The sequence below is a fragment of the Saccostrea cucullata genome, unplaced genomic scaffold, assembly GCF_032062105.1.
Source record: "Saccostrea cucullata isolate Sc308-1 unplaced genomic scaffold, CSIRO_AGI_Scuc_v1 ctg593, whole genome shotgun sequence".
Taxonomy (NCBI): Eukaryota; Metazoa; Mollusca; class Bivalvia; order Ostreida; family Ostreidae; genus Saccostrea; species Saccostrea cuccullata.
In genome coordinates this window covers 289,360-313,218 of record NW_026927738.1, presented here as the reverse complement: position 1 = coordinate 313,218, position 23,859 = coordinate 289,360, and the positions used below count along the sequence as shown (strand labels likewise).

The 23,859-nt window shown below is 32.8% G+C and overlaps 1 protein-coding gene across 1 annotated transcript; it reads left to right on the top strand.

Moving 5' to 3' along the window:
- Nucleotides 1–1,311: 1,311 nt before the first annotated feature.
- On the top strand, nucleotides 1,312–22,800 carry LOC134275417 (uncharacterized). Its single transcript, XM_062757701.1, has 31 exons — nucleotides 1,312–1,534; nucleotides 2,092–2,519; nucleotides 2,820–2,881; nucleotides 3,117–3,223; nucleotides 3,572–3,700; nucleotides 3,930–3,981; nucleotides 4,174–4,259; nucleotides 4,511–4,648; nucleotides 4,773–4,844; nucleotides 4,973–5,044; nucleotides 5,146–5,266; nucleotides 5,530–5,685; nucleotides 5,989–6,136; nucleotides 6,346–6,418; nucleotides 6,594–6,656; nucleotides 7,135–7,161; nucleotides 8,322–8,371; nucleotides 8,972–9,062; nucleotides 9,171–9,241; nucleotides 9,481–9,613; nucleotides 9,737–9,922; nucleotides 10,269–10,448; nucleotides 10,702–10,844; nucleotides 10,933–10,978; nucleotides 12,044–12,198; nucleotides 13,367–13,487; nucleotides 20,008–20,127; nucleotides 21,551–21,686; nucleotides 22,076–22,248; nucleotides 22,396–22,462; nucleotides 22,574–22,800. The coding sequence occupies exons 2-31, from the start codon at nucleotides 2,122–2,124 to the stop codon at nucleotides 22,654–22,656; spliced, it is 3,459 nt and encodes a 1,152-aa protein (XP_062613685.1). The 5' UTR covers nucleotides 1,312–1,534; nucleotides 2,092–2,121; the 3' UTR covers nucleotides 22,657–22,800.
- The last annotated feature ends 1,059 nt before the right edge of the window (nucleotides 22,801–23,859 follow it).

Here is a 23,859-nt window from a genome sequence, read left to right as displayed (position 1 = left end):
GGGTCCAAGGTCAGCTATACCGGTAGTTCGTTTAGTTTATTTAACGCATGACTGTACAAATTTTAAATGTCACCCCCCAGATCTATGCATGTGAAACATTACAGGGACGTAGCAACGGGGGGGGGGGGCAGGGGGGCCTGCCCCCCTTATTTTTCCCAACATTACCTTTACTATTGAAAATGTATATTGAAAGGATGGTTGCCCCCCCCACTTCTTACCATAGTATAATGATATCAAGGATATATGTAGTATTGTGTGGGGAAAAATGCAAGTTAAAAGGTAGTTGGCCTAAAAAAAAAGTTAGCCCCCCCCCCCCCACACACACACACACGAAATAGGATTTTCGAGTTTGGGCTATTTCCCTTTTTTTTTTCCTTGTCAACTTTTTCAGGTAAGTAAAAAAAAATTTCTCTGGTTGCCCCCCACCCACTTTCAAAAACGATGCTACGTGCCTGCATTATAACACACAGAGATATACATCTTTAATTTGAGGAAGTTTTTAACTATAGAATATAATTGAAAACGGAAATTTATTTTCAAAACATCTTTCTCTGCGAAACGACAATTTTTTTTTTATTAATTATTCTCTCTTCAAAGGTTTTGTGGTCTCCTGGGGAGGGGGGGGGGGGCTTCTTTAAAGATTAAAAGCAGAAAGTAGTCATTTTATTACCTATTTCAAATAGGAAAATAAATAAAAAAATAAACAATGTACTTTATCAACCGCATATATTGAATATTACATAAGATAAAACATATTGGTCATTTTATTCAATTCAATTTTACCAGGGTGACCCCCTTGTAAAAAATGTCCTGGATCCGTGCCTTTTTCCCCCTTTTTTTGTGAAAACTCATATAATTAAATATCAATACAAATATAAAATTTATTCAAATATGTGTGGCAGTTGGCAGTAAGCAGTCAGCAGTTGGCAGTAAGCAGTTGGCTGTCGTATATGGCATTCCATAAAGAGGAGTTATCTTTCTTCTAACATTTTCTTCATCAAAAAATGTAATACTATAAATAAAAATTCTGTTTTCAAATTTGGTATTTAAAACATTATGACCCTTAAAAAAGATACAACTTATTAAATTTATAAGGCTTTGGGAATTGGAATTGTTTTTTTTTTTGTTTGTTTTTTTGACGGACAGGGCTGAAACTATATACCCCAATTTTTTTCAATAACAGAGGCATAAAAATTAATTTGAAATTAATCTGATCAAGGCTTTATATTTTTTACAGCACCCCCGTGTGAAGTTATTGCTCGAGATAAAAAGTCGGGATCGACATTCCTGACTGACGTCACAAAATGGAGCCTGCATATTTTCGAAAGGGGTTCGGAACGTAAATATCGGCTATCACTTCGATCAGACCTGCAATGCTTTGGGAAAATGTTTTGACATTTAAGTTGCATTTACATGTTAGTGATTGTAAAAATTGCCAAAAGGCATCAAAACAATTGCGTCTCAATCTTGCACAAGGATTGAAAGCGTCTATAACAACCTAATATTTTACCGAATTTTCTCGGAGGAATCTTGGGTAATATTTTCACTGTTATTTGCTGTGTCGTACTCATTTTTAAAATTCCTTAAATTCACGAGTTCATTGTATGACTGAACTTTTTACAAGAACAATCATATAACTTGAAAACACTAAAGATCATCTTAGAATTGTGCTTTATTTTAATTTTATGTGGATTCATTACTCAAATTTTAAAACCAAAGAGGAAAACCTAAACAATAATATATCAGTCCATTAAAACAAAAAGTTGTGACTTTAATTTAAGATAAACACAGAAATAGGTAAATAATATGTGTTTCACACATTCAATCCCAATGATAAGTTTTGATATCTCAGCAGGGAGTTTAATATTTAATACTATGAGCATGTTCTAACCTGAAGTGCATTTGCAAAGTCTAATTACCATTTAGCATAATTAGTGACTACATGTAATTAGTAAATCAGTTGTGTTTGATTATTCAAATAAGAATTTAGTGTATCCAACATTTTCTTTGGAGACTGCATATTGAGTATAGCAGACTAAAAAAAAGATGAGATTGTTATTTACTGATACATTTGTTTATTATATCCTGCAGAGATATAAGGATGATCATCTCAAATCAAATATGACATCAGGTGCTGATGGACTTTTCAGCAGTGCCACTGCATTATTATCAGCCAAATCCTCTACAGAGGAACAACTCATGCTGAAATCCATCCACAAGCATCTGTCCAACCTTGATGACACAGGGAAGGGGTTCCAGAAGGGGGATGGAAATCACCATGTGTATGGAGAAATGTCTTCCTCGAACCATGAGTCTCAGCTAGTGGCCCTTATTTCCAATGATGATGTCCTCAATAAGTTAACTTGTTATGTGTTTGATAGAAGGTATGGATGGTCAGAAGCAGGGATAGATGGGACGAGACGGGTCAGAAAGATGTCCAGCACTGGGACAACACTGGAGGCCAGTGATGGACATGTGAAAGCAGTGCTAAATGATCTCCTTGATAATATCATTAAATGGTAAGCAAGAGGTGAAGAATATATACATGTATTTAGGAAATAAGCAGTGTTTTCCCGTTATTTCAGAGTTCAGGGTTAGAGATCAGTTGTAACAGGCCATGGGCTGAGATATCAATGGACCTTACAATAATTAAATTTAGATTTTTTAAATTTCAACACAGCATTTTTGTCAATTGAAGCGATCAATTTGGCTGATAGTTTGTTCAAAGGGAAAACACTGCTTATAATAAGCATAGATTTTAACTAGAAGCATGTTGCATTGAATTAGTTATTAGGTAAATCTTTATTTATTCTTTACAGGTATAATCAGCAGCCACTCTCTGTACAGTTGGTCCAGGCATTTGAGTACACAATGAAGCAGGGTAAGCAGAAAACCTTTCAATCCACACATTACATTTAAAATATGTCCATTTTATAGACATTTTTGAAGGGAAATAATTGTCATTTTGCACACTTAATGATATAAAATTAAATAATAAGGAATGAAATTAATAGCTACTCAAGTTATACTTGTACATGTACCGGTATAACCTGGGTTGAAGCAGTTTATGCTTTTCTTAAATATGGCCATAATATTTTTACTGATTTGTGTTTCAGTTTCTGATGTACACGTTGTCCGAAATAGAACAATTATTCATTTTATGGCTTGGCTAAAAGAACATAAAGAGGAACTTCAGGATTTTGAGCATATTCCTTTGATACAGGTTTGATAATTTGTATATTATGTACTTGTCTTCTGAAATGCTGATAATTTATACCTATTACCAGTATATTTATGTGATGTTAAATTTTCTGTTCACATATTTTTGATAATGATTAATAATTTGTTATCATTTGTTTCCACTTTTAATGGGATTTTTATTAAACAAAAAAAAAAAAAGTGCAACAAGACACTGAAATGAAATAATGCATTGATACTTAAAGGATATATTTGGGAAAAATGAAAAAAAAAAGATTATGAAATAATATCACCAATGTAATCAATGTTATAATCATGCTATTACATTAAAATATGACCAGACTTAATTGATTTTTTAAATGTTTATTTTTAGAGGCTAATCATATCAGCATTAACAGATGTTTGGTCAGCAATACGAAATTCCTGTGCCAAAACTTTAGGGCCAATTGTAGCATATCTTCCCCTTGTTGACCAAGAGAAAATTTTTCAGGAGCTTGTAAAGGTTACTATTTATATTTTCAGAGAAGTCATATTTAAGTAAAGGGAACTCTTAATGTGCGTGTTATATGAATGTAACATAAGTTTCATCCCATTTGTATGTGATATGATGTCGATCCCACATGAATGTAATGTGAGTTCTATACCACATGAATGTAATGTGAGTCATTTACCACATGGATTTAATGTTAGTCATTTACCCCATGAATTTAATATGAGTTTTATCTCTTCAGCTCTGTGTCTCTGAAACTTCCCAATGGCAGACTGTTGAAGGTGCTATAATGGGTAAGATCATTAGATGAAGTTCATAGGAATGAAGTTATTAAATGTTTCAATTACTTTTTAAGTTTTTTAATAAAAGATAATTAAGATTATTGTATGAAATAAAATATAAATTATTTATTGTATAACTGTATTATTTACAAGAATTCCCTCTGTGGTGTTTTATAGTTTAGATTTTTGTTAAATGTACTGCAGGTATCAATTCTATTGTCCAACAATACACAGAGAAAGCAGAATCTAGATCCACCACTCCACAGTTTTGCCTGAACATTCAGTCACTGGTATGCTATCAATATGTATTAAATGCTTATTTGTCTGAAACCAATACATGTTAAAAACTATATTATGTCTTAGATTTGGCAAATCATAAAATATCACTTTTTTCACTGCAAATGCATATGAGGGTAACTTCAAACATTTTAGCCAAAATGTAGACCTTAACTTTTAAATTTCACCTATTATAAATGGTATAAATGTTAAAATATTGAAATTTTAGAGCTATTGAATTAATATATATCCTATTGAAATCCAGGATATCCCACCTGTGCCAAATTTTATATCAGAGGAGATTCACACTGTTGTGTTTAAGTTATTGTATCATCCACAACTGACCATTCGAGAACATGCGGCCAAAGCATTGTCCACTTACATATCTTGTTGTGATGTCAAGGTATAGCAGGCTTTATTAAAGTTCATTTAACACAGCATTTTTCCATTATGTGATTCTGATATAAACTCAGTCTTTGGATTTGTATTTCTGCTGAATAAACTTTATATTTTCTCTTTTTTTTCAGGAAGCTTTTTCAACTTTTGAGCAAGTTACAGAGCAACTTTCAGAAAATATTCTCAGCCCTGTGCAATCAATTGTAAGCCTTATTAAAAAATGGTTTTGAAAAAAAGTAAAACTGAAGAGAGTATCGTAAACACAGTATATACAGGTGTATTAATATCAGTTAATGACTAAGTATGGTATGTTTTCTTCTTTACTTTGTAGAACTTGCCTGTAAAATTCCTTGATGCCTATGCAGCTGAAGGTCTACTGAATGTGTGCTTGTCCATCATCAAGGTACATGTACTATAGGTTTCTAAAGATTATATTAAATCCATACTTTAAATCAGTAACTGCCAAAGGTTTTGTATGAATTTTTAATTTTGATATTTCAACAGGTGTTGCCTCTACAAATGATGTTGTCTAACTGGCCGACCTACATCAACGCTTTCTTACTGTATCTGTCTCATCCTGCCTCTACAGTCCGACAAGCTGCCAGCTCCTTATTTAAATACCTAGGTATGTCTCTGTATTAATTCAGTATTTGGATAACTGTTTGGTTGCAATATGTTGTTGCAAAAAATGCATTATCATAACGAAGAATATTATGTACCATCTTTCCTTCATCTGTGTTCAACTGACAAACTCATGTAAGAAATAGGTCACAATGGAAAGATGATTTATATATAAAATACTTGTACTTTTTACTATCAGCTATAACCATAAATGGATCCCTTATTTGTGTAAATATTTCATGTTTAATTTCTGTGTTTTATTTTCAGTGTCTAAATGCAGCCATTGTGCGGTTCTGGTCAGTCTACTTCTGCAGTCTCTCATTCAGGGCTGGATCCCCAACACAGACATATTACAGAGGGAGGAAAAAACAACAGACCAAGGCTGTTCTAGTCATATCAGGGCATCTGTCAATAGCGAGAAGGGTAAGACAAGGCTCGTAGAATAAGTAAAACATGCTTATGAGAAATTGATGCTTATAGGGAGGTGATTTCCTTTCTCAGTGGCTTTAAAATATATTGTGAATTTCAATGAAATATAACGAATTACATCTAATATGAAGCAAAATCATTTGTCTCTGACACTTTGTTATAGAAACCTTTTACTGTAAATGATATTTTTTTTCACTTTTCAAATAAAGATCCCATACATACCTGGTAAAGTAATTGACTCTTATGTAAAAAAAAGATTGATAACATGAAAATTTTTTTTTGTTCGTTTGGGAGTAGGATTCTTGCTGGATGCCTGGGAGAGTAGGGAAGGGAGATTACTAGCGTATGAGCTCATCATGAAGTTCTTCATTAAGAATCACTGGCTCTATACGTTTGGTCCTGCGGCATCTTCACAGCTCAGGAGACAAAACACTGATGTTGAACAGTATGAGATAAAATAATAATTAGTTAATTACTGAATTTTTAAATTTTTAATGTTGTTCTTAAACCAATGAATATGGTACAATATCAAAACATTGAATGCTTTTGAAATTTTATTGCAAGAAAGAATGGGATCTTACTATAAATGATAAATGTATTTACCTTAAAAAATACATTTATATTTTTAAAATATATGATTTTTTATCTTTGAAGGCTGTCAGATGATGAAGATAATATTCCAGAGGAGAGAGTTAAAGAACACGAGAGAACTCACAGTGTATCTTGTGTAAGTGTTTATGCCTTGGCATTTTGAAGCTATATTAAACAAATTACAATTTTGTGACATTGACATTTATACTTGATTTGAGTTAAAAAAGAAAAAGCTCAGGCGCATGTACTGGGTATTTTATGTGATTCAGAATACATTATTTCTGTTACAGTTTGCTTTACCATGTTTACAGGCAGCTGAGTTTGAGAAAGTACACTCTGTGTTCCATGATTCTACCTCAGAGCAATCCTTACCAGTAAGTTACGATTTCATCTGATTCTTTCCATTTTATTTTGGTTCTATCTATAATCCCTAAAACATCCTTCTCCTAAATGGTACCAAAATATATACAGAAGAATATTTTAGGGACAGTGATATGCTTGCCATTTTTCAGTTATTAATCATATCTATTACAATTTTTACTAATTAACCTGCTTGTTTGCATTTGTTTTATTATTATCTGACTTTTAGCAACATTAATGTGTTTGAAATTTTAAAAATTGACAGGATTTAGATAAATATTCAATATATTTAGTTTTTAGACTTTTTGACATTTTATACAAAATGAGAACTACATTAATTTTATAGAATTATAGTTGCCACATATTGCCAGTTTGGATAGACTAATAGAGTGTAAAATACATATACATGTATGTATTTATATACTCATTCATAGTTTTTCACTGGGTGGTAGACTTAGTGTACAGTGTATAATGTGAGTTGTATATTATCAGCAAATGAAGAGAATGCTGTACAGGAAGGTAGAATACATTACACGTTTACCTGTATATAGCCAGATAATTTTTTGCATTGACTTTTAATTTTTGTAGAATTTTAGATGCAGTTAACTCCTGCCTTTTTTTTTGTTCTATATCCTTGCTTTGTCACATTTTAACAAAAAAAGAAAACCAATTTGAGAGAGAGAGAGAGAGAGAGAGAGAGAGAGAGAGAGAGAGAGAGCAGACCAGTAAGTGAAATCAATGAACATTGACATGTATGTCGGAGGAATCTGTTTTAAGGATCCTACTTCTCGTTAAAGAAACTTTCTTGCCAAGTCTTGCACATTAGAAATTTTGTTTATTTACTGCATGAAGATATTGTGAGAACTACATGTTGTATCAAAAGATTTTCAAACATACATGCTCTTATCTGTTTACACCTTTCTACCCTTAATGAATAGGCTAATTGCACCTTTTCACAGGATGGCAAAGAATGAAAATGAGCATGCTTCAGTTAAATATAGATTTTATTGTTACATACAGAAATGAGTTGCATGCATGACTTTGTTGCAGAAGTCAATTCCCAAAAGGAAGGGAAAAGAATTTTAAAATAGATTTTTTGCATGAAGAATTGAGGAACAACCTAACCACACATAAATTCATGGATAAAGGATTAATATCTGCAAACATCAGAAATAAACTTACGACAATTATCTCAAAAAATTAACTTAAAATTTATAATGTTTTAATAAGTCTGAAGGACTTTTAAAAATTTTTAATTGTACATGTACTATAGCACATTTATTGATCATTTTATTAACAGTTTGATGCTTATGTAAATGATGATGGTATTAAATATGAGTACTAAGCATGCATTTACTGATTTAATTTTGCTGTGATTTGGCATGTATGTTTGAACTACTGTTAATCTGCAATTAGATGATCATGGATTTTTTTAAAAATGTCCATCATTTTATTCATGTAGCCTTATTGAATTGTCAAAATTTAGGCTTAGAGTTCCTGTCCGTTTAAAAAATTAAGTATATATTTGAATACTGTACAATATATATGCTAATTTTTGCAAACTTTGCATTTACACTACTGAGTGGTCACTTTTTGTATTGTAAGAATATTGTAGTATTTGCAGTGAAATATATTCTGATGAATTTAATGACATCATCATCTTTCTTACTCATCCACAGGTGCAATTCAAGAGTGAAGGAGGACTGAAGGTCCTGGGCTACGAGAAAATGTAAGATTTAGGCCAAAAAAAATTAATAAATTGTTTCTCAGGCACCGCCGCATCAGTTCAAAAACGGCCGCATTGATCAATTTTATTGACATATTGAAAAGGGAAATAACCCAATTTTCTATTTTTCCAAGTTGAAAAAGAAAATTGAGTTATTGCCCTTTTCATAAATGCTAAGATGGACATTTTTATTAGAAAAACTATATCTTTCTTCTAAATCTACAGTATTTTATAAGTTAACTTTTAAATAAATGTTTGGAATAACATTATATAAAGTTGAATATATATTATAACTAATTTCAGAGAACAAAACTTAAGAGTTAGTAGATATCATCATTTTATTGAACAAATGACTTTAAAAAAAAGGTGTAGACTACATCCTGCTTCAAAAAAAAAAAAAAAAGCCTGCCTGCTTGCCGCATTGAATTTAGATTTTTTTGGCCTGAGAAACAATTTATTAATTTTTTTTGGCCTTAACTAGTAATGTTAACTACATATACTGGAAAGCTGTTATGAGGAAATTTATGGATCATTTTTGAGTTACTGTGGTAACTGTTAATTTTATTCACATGTTCATGGGTTAACTTAATTTTTAATTTTTAGGAATGGGGACCACGGAGGAGGAAGAATCTCACGATACACCCCCCTATCTATCTTAACTCAATTACAGAGTATAGATTTAGCCAACAACAAGGTATGATCTTCACAGGACAGAACCTATGAAACATAGTACATTGTACTATTAAAAGAAAATTTTTGTTAAAAAATTCAAATAAACTACTTATCAATTCCTTTTTTTCAGCATCCACATGTCAGTCAACAGCTAAAGAACGACACTTTCTACCAAAATCTAGTGGAAACCCTTGGTAACAAGTAAGTTGTAGTTGCTTCAGTTCAAGTTTTGTATTTGATTTTTAAAATGATCAACACCTATTCTTTTTAATTGTAATGTTAAATACTTGTCTATTTTTAAATTGAAATAAACCTGCAGGGGCTGCAAGGCATTTTTGAAGGGGGAAACATAAATAAGAATATAGAAACTTATCTGTCCCCCTTTCCATATACAATGTATTTACAGTTGTAATATGTTCATAACATTGTCTAATTTTAAGGACCACCACAGAGGAGGATTGGATGGTCAGGGTACAGTTAACTCCCCTGAAGCACACTCTCACCAGAATTCTTCTGCAGACCATAGAGAGCCTGGCAGATTCACAATGGGAGCTTAGGCGAATCACAAAACAGGTATAGTTGTAGCCCAGGTCAAATAAAAGGGTTATACTCACAACAAATTTTGCTCCCTCACAGGTCAAAGATTTTAGACATACTACTATTAGCCATAAATAAATGTTTTTCCTAAAATGGTAGGTGTTGCCGTGTCTGGCTGAAGTGATCAGGTGGTGTGACATAAGCATACTGGAGGAGATCTGGCAGACCCACCTGTCCTCTACTCCCAGTCTGCTGACCTATGCTGCAGTCATGCTGCTACAGGAGTCTATACTCCATTGTATCCGTCTGACCCCGCTCCTACAGAGACCACCCTCCACCTGGCAGGTATGGTGTCAAATGAGGAAATCAGAAAATTATAGACTAAGTTATGTTTTACTGCACGAAATTGATCACAGTGTAGGTATTTGAATTTATTCTATTGTAATCAGGTTTTTTTACCATGATCCTGCAAGACTTCCAAAGTCATTAAAATCTTCCTCTTAAGTATCTTATAATTCAAATTTTGGAGTTTGAAAAAAATGCCTAGGTTTGGTGACTAGTCCTACTTCTATTTACATTCTAGATGTACTTGTAAGTAGTTTCATAGAAAATATATCATTCATACGCTTTTATATCTTTTACAACATACACACGTTCTTAATATATCTGAGGTTATCTTTTCTTTTCCTAGCATGAGGATTCGTGTAGGGAGATCATACAGGGGATAGTGTCCAGTGTTACGGGTCAGGTCCCCTCCTGTCTCCCCAGCCTAGACAAACTGGTACAGCGATCCCGATATGATCGACTCTCCGTCATAGCTTCCACCACCATCATTCTGGCCCATGCTCAGTTTGATATCCCCTCTGACCAGGTGAATCAATTTATATAATTTGTTTTTGATTTTTAGGATTTGTTTTAGAAAAAATGGGTTGAGGGGGATGGATAAAATGTGCTTATTTTCTGTATATGTAATCCATAAAATATTTTTAACAAATTCAACATTCTGAAATGTGTTTTTCTTCTTCTTATAAAGTTGATTTTTTTGAAAATCAATACCAGTACTTTTTATTTAAAAAAATAAAGATTAATAGTTTAATTGAAGTTTTGTAATTTATGTCTTCCAGAGAGTAAGTCAGATTGCCTCCGTTTTGTCGTACTGGAAGCTCCTGTTTGGGTTTACCCACCCCAACACCAGGATCACCAAAGAACTCCTACAGCAAGGCACAGACATCAGGCTCTTCTCTTCTCCTTTTGAAGGATACTTGAGGTATATTTAGTTAGAAAATTTACTTTTCATTGATTTTTGGAAAGATTTATAGATATAAATTTATAACATTTTGTTGTTTATCTTTCAGTTGTTGTTTGGTCAAACCAGAGAACAAGTTTCAATGTGCCAAACAGGTAAAATTGAATAAAGCCTGCTCTACCCTAAATCAAGATACCATATAAGGATCTGACCATAACACTTTTCCAGAGTCTTTAATGTTCCTGAAATCAGGGATGGGATAATTGAATAAAGTAATTGTAATTGAGTGTAATTAATTACATTTTTCAAAGTAATTGGAAGTAATTTGTATTTGAGTGAGCTTTCAATTACAAGTAATTGAAAGTTTAAATACATTTCAAAAAAGATCATGTATTTTCAATTACTTTTCAATTACATTTCAATTACTTTTTTCAAAATAAAAGTTTATAAAAAGTTTATGTACTGGGACACAGTTTTTACACTGGTGGATATATACTACCTATTCCCACTTTTTAAAAATCTTAATTCTACCTATTCCCACTTGCAAGTAACAATAGTGATTTAGATAGTTAATTTGTTTTTACAGTAATTATAGACTAACTAAATCCCCTTTAAGATTTACATGTGCATGTATTCTATACATTTTAAAATAGAAAATACTGAAAAGATTTGTTAGAAACATCAATTTATTTTATTCAAAAATATGGATTCAAGAAAGTGACAAACTTCTTGTCATACACCATGCTGGTGTAGCATGGGCTTCTGTTTGTACAATAATTAAATGTCTCATAGTCTTTAATTCAATTTGTTTATACAGTGTATCACCCACCCAAGTCATTATAGGTAAAGGTCTAAATTGGTCCAGGTGTGAACCCCTGTCATATCCAAGAACAAAAACACCGAATAAAAATTCACTATAGAAAAAATCTTATTTTTACAAAAAAATCTTCTTTTTTTTAAAAGAAAACTCAAGTAATTGAAATGTATTTAATTACATTTGTCAAAGTAATTGAAAGTAATTAATTACATTTGAGAAAATCAATGTAATTGTAATTGCAAGTAATTGACAAAATTATCAATGTATTTGAAAGTAATTAATTACATTTCAAAGTAATTGACCCCAAGCCTGCCTGAAATAAGTTTTTTTTAAGAACTTGATGAATATTAAATATATCTTATATCCTTAGAGGAAAAAATATAAAATGTTGATACTTTGGCAGGTTGAGAAAGTGTTTGTCAGTGAATCACATCAAACTTTACAAAGATTCCTTCAGAAGTTACCTGTGGAGAGCATTTGTTCACTGATGCCCATTATTGCCCACTATTCTGGGCTCTTTGTAGAAGACACTTCAATTTGTAGGCACATGAGAGAATGGTAAGTGCACTGAAAGATAATAAAAACTAGAGCAAAGCTCGTTGCAAAGCAACGAGTAGGTCTTCCGTCCTGTTTGACTGGAAGTAGCTTTCATTTTCAACAAAAATGAGAAATAACGCCCAAAAATGCTTTGAATCCTCTAAAGCTATGTTAATTAATGAAAAAAATAAGCAATTTTTTGCTACTTCCGGTTTGACCGGAAGTGACGACAACGGACGGAAAATTAATTTTCATGCTCCCAGAGACATATTTTACCTCAAAACTTCTTAAAAACGGCAAAAATACGCGTTTTCGACTACTTCCGGTTTGGCCGGAAGTGACGACGACGGACGTATTTTGACGACTCCATCAGATTAAGCTTGACATTTCAAACAACTTTGCTTCTTTGATGTATTACAAATTCTCAATACTTTTTGAGATATAAAGGAAAAATTTTCGGCCCCTCTAGGCCCTTAATTTAAGGGGCCAGCCCTTTTTACAAGATACAATTTGAAAGATCTTAGAATTCTACACTTCTTTTGTTCTATATGTTTTAACAAAATATTTCCAGGTAAAAAGATATCGTTGAAAAGGTGTTAAAAATTTTGAAGTTCGCGATACGACTATTTTCGGGCCATAGTGAGCGCCGACGTGCGGCACTTCCGATAAAAATGAAAGACGTTATACATATCTATAGACTTTGGTCTATCATACCTGAAAGTTTCATGTTTCTATCTTAAGCCATTATTGAGAAAGTCTGGAGACAACATGACCCTTCAAAAATCATAAAATCGACAATATCTCCAAACCGGAAGTGACGTCATCAAATCAGAAAAAAATGCATAAGGTTCAAGTAATGTTACACAAGTCCTGAAAGTTTCATGGAAATCCATTGAGCCGTTTTCAAGAAATCGTGTGCACAAAATCGGTAAGAAAAAAAAGAATAATAATAATAAAAGTGAAAAAGAAACCTAAGAATAACAAGAAGGTCTTCCGCTGAAGACGGAAGACCTTAACAATATAATCAACTACATGTGCAAATATCATTTAGCTTTGAAATAAAAAAAAATTCAGTTTTGAGTCAAAACAATTGTGATAACTGATTCTATGTTAGTGAGATTTATAGAGATACATGTACAAAACAATTAAGCATTAAGGATATTAACCATTTCCTCCACTGTTTCCCCAGTTTACAGAGTGTAGGCGTGAGGGTGGTGGAATTTGTGTCCCAGGCCAGGGAGGACAAACAGACCTGTCTCATGTGTCTACATCTGACTCTGAAAGAACTGGCGGCCATTGTCACCATGAAGGTAGGGATTAAAGACGTGCTGAATTATCAGATATATATATTTTGCCATCCAACCTAGTCTATCATGTTTTTATACCCCACACAACTAGTTGCGTGAGGTATAATGTTTTTGACCCGTCCGTCAGAGTGTCAGTCAGTCAGTCTGTCCTTTTTTTTGTCAGCGCAACTCCTCATAAACCGCTGCACAGAATTTCGTCAAACTTTGCAGGTATTTAGGACACAATGTGTAGATGTGCATATTACCATGAAATTCCGATTCCATTATTTTTTCTGGGAATTTCCACACTTTTTAACTTAGGCATTTGGCCATACCTTGAATATAGAGATGAACAGTTTGTCAGCGCAACTCCTCATAAACCGATGCACAAAATTTCGTTAAACTTTGCAGATATTTAGGACACAATATGTAGATGTGCATATTACCAGGAAATTCCGATTCCTTTATTTTTTCTTAGAATTTCCACACTTTTCAACTTAGATTTTTGGCCATACCTTGAATATAGAGATGAAGATTTTGTCAGCGCAACTCCTCATAAACCGCTGCACAGAATTTCGTGAAACTTTGCAGATATTTAGGACACAGTGTGTAGATGTGCATATTACCATGAAATTCCGAATCCTTTATTTTTCTGGGAATTTTGGCACTTTTCAAATTAGATTTTTGGCCATACCTTGAATATACAGATGAACATTTTGTCAGTGCGACCCCTCATAAACTGCTGCACAGAATTTCGTCAGACTTAGCAGATATTTAGGACACAATGTATAGATGTGCATTTTACCAGGAAATTCCGAATCCTTTATTTTTCTTGGAATTTCGGCTCTTTACAACTTAGATTTTTGGGGATATCTTGAATATAGTGATGAACAGTTTGTCAGCACAACTCCTCATAAACCGCTGCACAGAATTTCATCAAACTTTGCAGATATTGAGAACACTATGTGTAGATGTGCATATTACCGGGAAATTCCGATTCTTTCATTTTTTCCGGGATTTTCACCACTTTGAGTTTTGGGGGAGCATGGGGTATGTGAGCTTGCTCACTTTTTCTTGGGTATGTCTTTTAACCACAAGGAACCACAAGGAACCCCAAGGAACCACAAGGACACCAAAAGGAACCCCAAGGACACCACAGGAACCACAAGGACATCTTATTTAATTATTATGAGTCTAATTGTGGTTTATATGTGCATTTTTTAGTCATATGAGTCACACAGGTGACCTATTTCAATATGTTATTGTCCGACGTTGTGCTTCCTGCCCATCTGTTTCCTAATCTTTTGAACCATTTCAGCTTCTTTTTAGCTCTACTGGTCAGAGACCAGAAGAGCTTATGCGATAATAAGGTATCCATCGTCCGTCCGTCTGTCTAGCTGTCTGTCTGTCTAGCTGTCCGTCTGTCTGTCTGTAAACAATTTTTCAAAACGCTACTCCTCCTACAGTTTTGGTCTGATTTCAATATAACTTGGCTCACAAGTAGACTACATTAAGATACTTAAAATAGTTTATCGGTTTTTGATTTCGATGAACGGTGTTGCCATGGTTACTAAAAATAGAATTTTCTGTGAAATTCTTTTAAAACGCTACTCCTCCTACAGTTTTGATCTGATTTCAATATAACTTGGCACACAAGTAGACTACACTATGATACATAAAACGGTGCATCGGCTTTTGATTTTGATGAATGTTGTTGCCATGGTTACTAAAAATAGAATTTTCTGTGAAATTCGTTTAAAATGCTACTCCTACAGTTTTGGTCTTTTGAACCATATTTCAGCTTCTTTTTTTGAACAGTTTATCCAATTTCAACCAATTTTGGCACAAAGCATCTACAAGTAAAGGGGAGCAAAATTTTCAGATTTCGAAATCTCTTACCCCTATGGCCTTAGGTGTGGGACCAAAACCATCAACATTGATGCAATTATTAGAATATTCATGGTTTCGCCATGAAAGCGGTCGTTGTTAAAGTACGCCGATAACGATATTATTTTGATGATCTCTGCTTTAAACAGTGCAAAGTTTGCTGGAAAAAATAATTATACGGTATAAATTGTGAACGTTCCATCAACAACGATACCATAAACGATGAACATATTCAAGGATTCATTTTACTTATTATCGACAATATATCACGACGATCGACCCAGTATGTTTTTTTTTCAATATCGAACGTGCAGATTTACATTCATATACAAATATTTGTCTTTATTTCATAACTGCACATTTTGTTTTAGCGAAATTGTACATTAAAAAAATTACTTGAAGTATTTTCAATCAGAAATATGTTTTTATATACATGTACATGTAATATTAAGAATAGAAACGCTAAATGGTATTTCTAAGAACAATATAACTCGACTTCTTGTTTTCTAAAAGATGAGAAATTCAATTCATCGCCAAATTCGTTATACCGCCATGATTTCTAAATTACAAAAGGTGGCGGTTTATCGAGAATTAACTGTATATGATAAATGAAATAATTTTATGGGGTGGTTGCTGATTCAATATCCATGCAGACTACCTATTAGTTAATCCATGATCATGCATTTCATTCCTTAAAGGTTTAGGGGATTTAGTTATTATTTGTTAGCCATCAACTTACCGGTATGTATGTACAGATTGATTTAAAGTACAACATAAAAAAGTATAAGTCCTGTTTCCTGCTCCACCACGGGGAGGTGAAAATAGGTATTTGAGCTGGATTTTATTTTTGTTTTTTGTTTTTTTTTTAATTTGAAATTTATTTTATTTTATAAAACACTTTTAAAATTTTAAAAATTAAGTCAAGCTCTGTCTATAATTAAAACTCACAGTCTTCTCCTTCTTCTGTTTAGAATTCAAAATGAAAAAAAATTATTGTACTTCACTACACATTGAGTGAATTCTGTTGATTGGAACTCGTATTCCGTACCATACCTGGCTAATTCAATATGAATTATGATTATGTAGCAGCTGCAGTAATGAGTTGTTTTCGGCCAAAAAAAAAAATATAGCGGTAATGATTAGTCAAAAATTGGAAAAAAATGTTGCGGTAATGAGTTGAAATTTTTGATGATTTAGTTGTAATGTTGACCTCCCATTTAAAAGAGAAGGGGTGATTTCTTTTAATTACAGTATAATCATAAGAAGAGGGCAAGAATAATTATAAAATGTCATGTTATTTCTTTAATGTTAAGAATTATTAAAAAAGACAATCAATATATACCACATATGAATTTTTGGTGTTTTTTTTTCAATTTTGCTAATTATTATATTCATTGTTAATTTCAACACTAATAAAATAATTTATTTAATCAATGTATTTGATTAATTTATATATTTAATTAATCTTGTACATACAAGTATTTTACTTATTTTATTTTTGTATTTCGATTATAATTTAGTTGAGATTTTAATAAAATGAATTGTGTTAAAAGCTCAAATGTTACGTACCTTCATGATCACAAAAATAAGTGATGGATAGGGAGCTCAATTGTTAAAATTAAAAAGGATAAAATTTAAAAGAAAACTTATTTAAAAGGGGGGAAGTAATTGTGCTTTGTTCTTGCAGTTGAAAAAACATTCTGGTATCAATTAAAAATGCTCTGCTTAATCCTAGTTAAGAGCTACCCAAAATTAACCAAGACAGTGTTTACCTCCAATAAACAGGGCAATGTAGGTGTCATTTAGGTAAACACCGCACCCCAGTACTGACTCAGTATATTGTGTTCTCCACACCCAAGGGAGATATCCCAGTTCAAGAGCTACCCCAAATATACAGGGGTTGTATACCTCCAATATACAGGTACATGGGGTTATTACAGGTGAACATTCAGACCAGTAATGGGTCAACCCATTGTGTTCTATAGAAGCAGGGGAGGTAGCCCTTTTCCAAATTGAGTCTTAACTTTTAAGTGCCCCAAAAATTAAAGAAAACACCCCTCTGCCCATAGTAAAGCATAGGTAAGGGTGTGTGTAATTGAGCATCATTGAGCTTTGAAATAATTAATACAATTTGAAATTTGACAAGGGCATTTGTTTGATAATATTATTTCCTGTGGAAAATAGGGAAGATACCATAAATAATGCAGAAAAGAAAAAACTTTTTCATTAGTACACCTTTACAATGTTATACCTGAGAAGGGGGAATGGTCCTAGTAGTACTAATGTTATTTACCTGGAGACCCCTAATACTCAAGATGTCAAAAATCCGTATACACGTTGCATTATACAGGAAGTCTAACTTTGGCATTTATTGTCTTGTTGGCTAGCCTTACTTTTCAAATGAATTAGGTTAAAACAAATTATAAAAACTCCATACTGTATAATTGATTAATTTTATATTGTATTTAATTCATTGAAACTTAAAATTATACTTTGGAGGGAAGGTAGGTCAGCATGTTGGTTTGTCAGTTATTTAATGAACAATGGCTAAAACTAGTCTGACATTAAATATAAGTGTTATGGTAGATAATCCCTAGAAATATTAGAGTCATGAAGTAACCTTAATATTAGAAATTATACATCAAGATTAGATTGCACAAGTTATTATTCTTTGCAACAATTAAGGTACAATATCCCTCTGATGAGAGAGATAACAGTCTGCATGTATGAAGACATTTTTCCATGAGATTCAATGGATTTTCTTGTCAGAATGTCAGAGTTTTAAAATGAAGGCCATTTTTATAGTCAACTCAAATGAATCTTTTTTTTACTTTCTATATATATATTGCCAATATTTTTATTAATTATAGATCCACAGTATAATAGTAGTTTACCTAAAACATTTATTCTAGGGATGTCAATTTTACTCGGACAGCTAGGTCAAATAGTCAGATGCTTTAGTTGAACAATAGGTGAATATTCATTTAATCATTAATTTTTTTTATATCATTTTCACTGTTTCTCTTTCACTGACTAGTTTACAATATTTAATCTAGTACGTTATAACTTATCACCATTATACAATGAATTTCTGAGTTGTTAACATGTATGTAGTACAATAAAACTGTACATCAATATGTACCCAGTGTATCTAATTTCAAAATTAATATACACATGTATTAGCTGCACATTTTATCTAAATGCAGGATATCAAACGCACGTATTTGTACTTTCTTTACATAACGGTAGAACATGACACTACCCCATAATTGAAGCCAATTTCTACGTGTCTACGGGTAAGTTCCTTTAAACTGTGAAAATTGAGACATTTCTATCTCTTAATGATACAATAAAGGCAATGTAACAAAATTTCATTCTAATTTTTCTTAGCATAATACATACAAATATATTTCCAAGAATTCAAATTTTTTATCATTTGATCCGTTTTCGAAATTTCCAACTAGATTGGGCCTCGTTAATTAAGTAATTAATTGTTTCAGAAATTTCAGATGCAGAATTGTTTATTAAACATTTTATTAATATTTTGTTTCACTTAAAATATTTTCAAGGGCAATAATGGAAAAATAGCTCTTCTTGATAGATGCATATATTATATACAAGCACAAAGAAATGCTTCATTATGTTTTCTAATCAGATTTAGATAGGTATAACATGAAACATTATTTTCATATACACATCATACTTTAAATCTCATTGTGAGATTTCTAATTTAAGGAATAACAGTCTAGTTATGCATAAATTATCCCATGTTCCCACTACCTTTGATTATATTGTGAAATAGAATTGCAGATTTACTTGTGTGCCAAGTTATATTGTAATCAGATCAAAACTGTAGGAGGAGTAGCGTTTTAAAGGAATGTCATAGAAAATTCTATTTTTAGTAACAATGGCAACACCGTTCATCGAAATCAAAAACCGATACACTATTTTAAGTATCTTAATGTAGTCTACTTGTGTGCCAAGTTATATTGAAATCAGACCAAAACTGTAGGAGGAGTAGCGTTTTGAAAAATTGTTTACAGACAAACAGACGGACAGCTCGACAGACAGACAGCTAGACAGACGGACGGACGGACGATGGATACCTTATTATCGCATAAGCTCTTCTGGTCTCTGACCAGTAGAGCTAAAAAGAAGCTGAAATGGTTCAAAAGATTAGGAAACAGATGGGCAGGAAGCACAACGTCGGACAATAACATATTGAAATAGGTCACCTGTGTGACTCATATGACTAAAAAATGCACATATAAACCACAATTAGACTCATAATAATTAAATAAGATGTCCTTGTGGTTCCTGTGGTGTCCTTGGGGTTCCTTGTGGTTCCTTGGGGTTCCTTGTGGTTCCTTGTGGTTCCTTGTGGTTAAAAGACATACCCCTTTTTCTTTCATTATACAGGTGTCTTTTGATGTGCTATATCATGTTACAGACCTGTCTGTTTTTGCCCATTTTTTAAAAACTTTTTTATGTCTAGGCTTTCTTTGCAGAATGAGATCTAAGACTATCAAACTTGACAAATTTTATAAAAAATTTTAATGGAAGTCCACAATTTTTAATGCTCTTTTCTGTGTATGTAATTATTTTCTCTTTAAGCATGTGATATGATAGTATTGTCCATGTTTGTGTTTACTTGCAGAGTGCTGAGGTTCATTTGCTTCAGAAGATCCTGAACATTTACTTGATTCTATGTAAACCACTCAACCCTGTTAAGCATCTGAAGTCTATTTTGTTGGCTATATGTTCCAGAGTCAGTGAGGTAAGTCCACAATTACCTACATTTACATCCAAAAGTAAAATGTCATACCCCTCAGACCCATTTTTATTAGCTCACCTGAGCCGAAGGCTCAAGTGAGCTTTTCTGATCACATTTTGTCCGTCGTCCGTCTGTCCGTCTGTAAACTTTTCACATTTTCGACTTCTTCTCAAGAACCAATGGGCCAATTTTAACCAAACTTGGTACAAAGCATCCTTGGTTGAAGGGGAGTTTAAATTCTTAAAATGAAGGGCCAAGTCCCTTTACAAGGGGATATAATCAAGAAAAGACAAAAATAGGGTGGGGTCACTAAAAAATCTTCTTCTCAAGAACCACTGGGCCAGGAAAGCTGAAACTTATATGGAAGCATCCTGGGGTAGTGTAGATATTATATTGTTAAAATCATGACCCTCGGGGGAAGGGCGGGGCCACAATAGGGAATCCAAGTTTTACATAGAAATATATAGAACAAATCTTTAAAAATCTTCATCTCAAGAACCACTAGGCCAGGAAAGCTGAAACTTATGTGGAAGCATCCTTGGGTAGTGTAGATATTAAATTGTAAAAATCATGACCCCCGGGGGTAGGGCGGGGCCACAAGAGGGAATCCAAATTTTACATAGAAATATATAGAACAAATCTTTAAAAATCTTCTTCTCAAGAACCACTGGGCCAGGGAAACTGAAACTTATGTGGAAGCATGTAGGGGCCATGTTGATTTCAAATTATTAAAATCATTAACCTTGGGGTTAGGGCGGGCCACAATAGGGAATCCAAGTTTTACATAGAAATATATAGAACAAATCTTTAAAAATCTTCTTCTCAAGAACCACTGGGCCAGGGAAGCTGAAACTTATGTGGAAGCATCCTTGGGTAGTGTAGATATTAAATTGTTAAAATCCTGACCCCCGGGGGAAGGGCGGGGCCACAATAGGGAATCCAAGTTTTACATAGAAATATATAGAACAAATCTTTAAAAATCTTCTTCTCAAGAACCACTGGGCCAGGAAAGCTGAAACTTATGTGGAAGCATCCTTGGGTAGTGTAGATATCAAATTGTTAAAATCATGACCCCCGGGGATAGGGCGGGGCCACAATAGGGAATCCAAGTTTTACATAGAAATATATAGAACAAATCTTTAAAAATCTTCTTCTCAAGAACCACTGGGCCAGGAAAGCTGAAACTTATGTGGAAGCATCCTGGGGTAGTTTAGATATTAAATTCTTAAAATCATAAAAGGGAAGGGGGTAGTGGGGCATGATAGGTATAGCAAGAGGGGAAATCTGATAAGAACTGCATCACCCAAGTTACTCAGGTGAGCGATGTGGCCCATGGGCCTCTTGTTTTTTTTCTGTACTGATAACCTTGGTCTAGCATTGAAGACATTAGCAAAGAAAATAAAGGAGTATAACTTTTCCTGAGCAGGGTATACACTTCAGTGTGGAGCATTCCCCGCGACCAAATGATGATCTCTGCCTGCTGTCCAATGACATTCCTCTCACAGAAACAAACAGCTCAGAGTCTCTCAATGATCTAGATGAAGAAGACACAGTCATCATAGGTAAGTTTTATTCTGCAGGTCATTGTAAATCAAAAGGACTTGAATTTAATGCTGTGGATCAAATGCCTGCTAAGTATTTCGTTTTCATACTTGTGAGTTAGTGGTAAAAAGAATCTTTTAACAGCATCATGTGCTACCAATAAGAAAATAAAGAACAAACCATTGTTACTTTATCTTTTAGCAATTTTCACTGTTTTGACTCGCAAAGATTCATAGAGGCAAAGACATTTGCAAAACAACTTGATTTGCTGTTTCATTTTTTTAATATATAAAATGCAATTCTTCAAATGAATGTTATTTAAAGAGTAGATTGATTTTTCGGGGGATCTCATTTACTATCCATAACAATAATTTGATGAAATTTATAAGGAGCATATCTGTTTATACAGGAAGTCCAAGTCATTTCCCAGAATCCCTTACTCTAAATTTGAGTAGCAGCAGCATACAGTCAGGTCGTATAAGTGCTTTGAGCCAGAGCAGTGACAAGAATGGTGCCAAGTCTCCAAGTGACAAGGACTCAGAGAGTTCAGACTGGGATAGCTGGGATGATGAAGAGAATGAGGTAATGATATCAGAATTCTGTGTACTTGAATGATTAAACAGTCAAATACAAAAAAACCCAACTTCTGGGTATATGTTGGCAAGTGATGAGTAGAATTTTAAAAAATGAATATTAGTTTCTTTCCTAAAAACTGTTCCCCTTTTGCAGGATCAGTCAGCATTAACTCAGGCATTTGGAGAGTTCCTCAAGAAGTTACAGAAAGTCTGTGATTCAGGTAAAGTTAGGCATAGAACTTGCATTCTGTAAAAAAAATTCCAGATTGAACAATTAAATATTAGTTCACAGAAGAAAATTATCATTTAACTTAATTATTTTTTTTTTGCAGGTTCTCCTAGAATTTTTGAAGCTGAAATTAAAAAGTTAGAAACGAGAGAAAGGTCACTCATAAGAGAGATTATATCAAACTAAACAAATATAAAGCACAAATTGTTAGATGTCTTTATAGTTCTGATTCCTGTATATCATCTCTGTTGTTATTGAAAGTTTTTCTCTTTGATCTTGATTAGTAATAATCCTATCTTACTAGTGTCAATTAAGTACTAACATGTATACCTGGTATATATGCATGAATTCATTGTTATTTTCTCTTTGAAGAAAATTTGATAATTGAATTTAGTAACATTTATTTATTACTTTAATTTTAATATATGGTGACAAATATGGACTGTTGTCAGGTTTGTGTGTTTAATTTAATTTAAGTGTCAATTTGACATTGACAATAATTTATCTTCCCTGTGTATTTATTTTTGGATCATAATATAGTATATTTTTCAGAATTGTTGTTTCATGTCATTGTTTGGGGCTGCCATAATTTCTATGCTTTTTAGTCCTCACAAATAGATTTTACTGAGTTAAATATTTTCATGTTGTAAATACTTCTCATATTTATTATTTAGAGTAGAGTCTACCTCATTTTAATTTGTACTAACAGCATTCAAACTGAGTTACATGTATCAATGCACTGTTATTACAATAAATGTTATTTCTGTGATAAAAATTTACCCGGTATTTGATTGCTTGGTATAGTTTGAAACTTTGATTCAGTTTCACTATTCTGTTAAAGCAATTCATGTTGAGGTAACTATTTATCAAAAAAAGGTTCTAAAATATTGTACAACTTTGAAAACAAGATTTAAATGACTAACCATTCTACTATGTACATAACAGAGTGCTTAATATTTTCTTTAGCTTTGATGAATGTGTATTTTTAATGTTGTAAAAAGTAAATTATTTCATCAGGTATAAAGATGACCAGACTACATATGCATATTTTGACTCATGTGCCCAGTTTTCCAAATATTTAATGTTTAAGCATGACATATTTTAAAAGAATTAGCTGTAACATGTGATATTACTGCACAGTGCTTACTATTTTACATACATGTTAATATATAATACTTGCCATTGTTATACAGATAAAAATTGGTATGATTTTTAATATCCCAGTGTTTTAATTTGAGATTTTATTTTTATTGTTTTCAATTAAATTTCCTTCAGGTTGATAATATTATTATGATATTATGACCTGTTTTAATTCCTTCATTTTAAATCTGTTTTATTCAAGTAAAGATTTTTTTTAATTTACGCTGAATAGGTCAATAGTGTTTAACT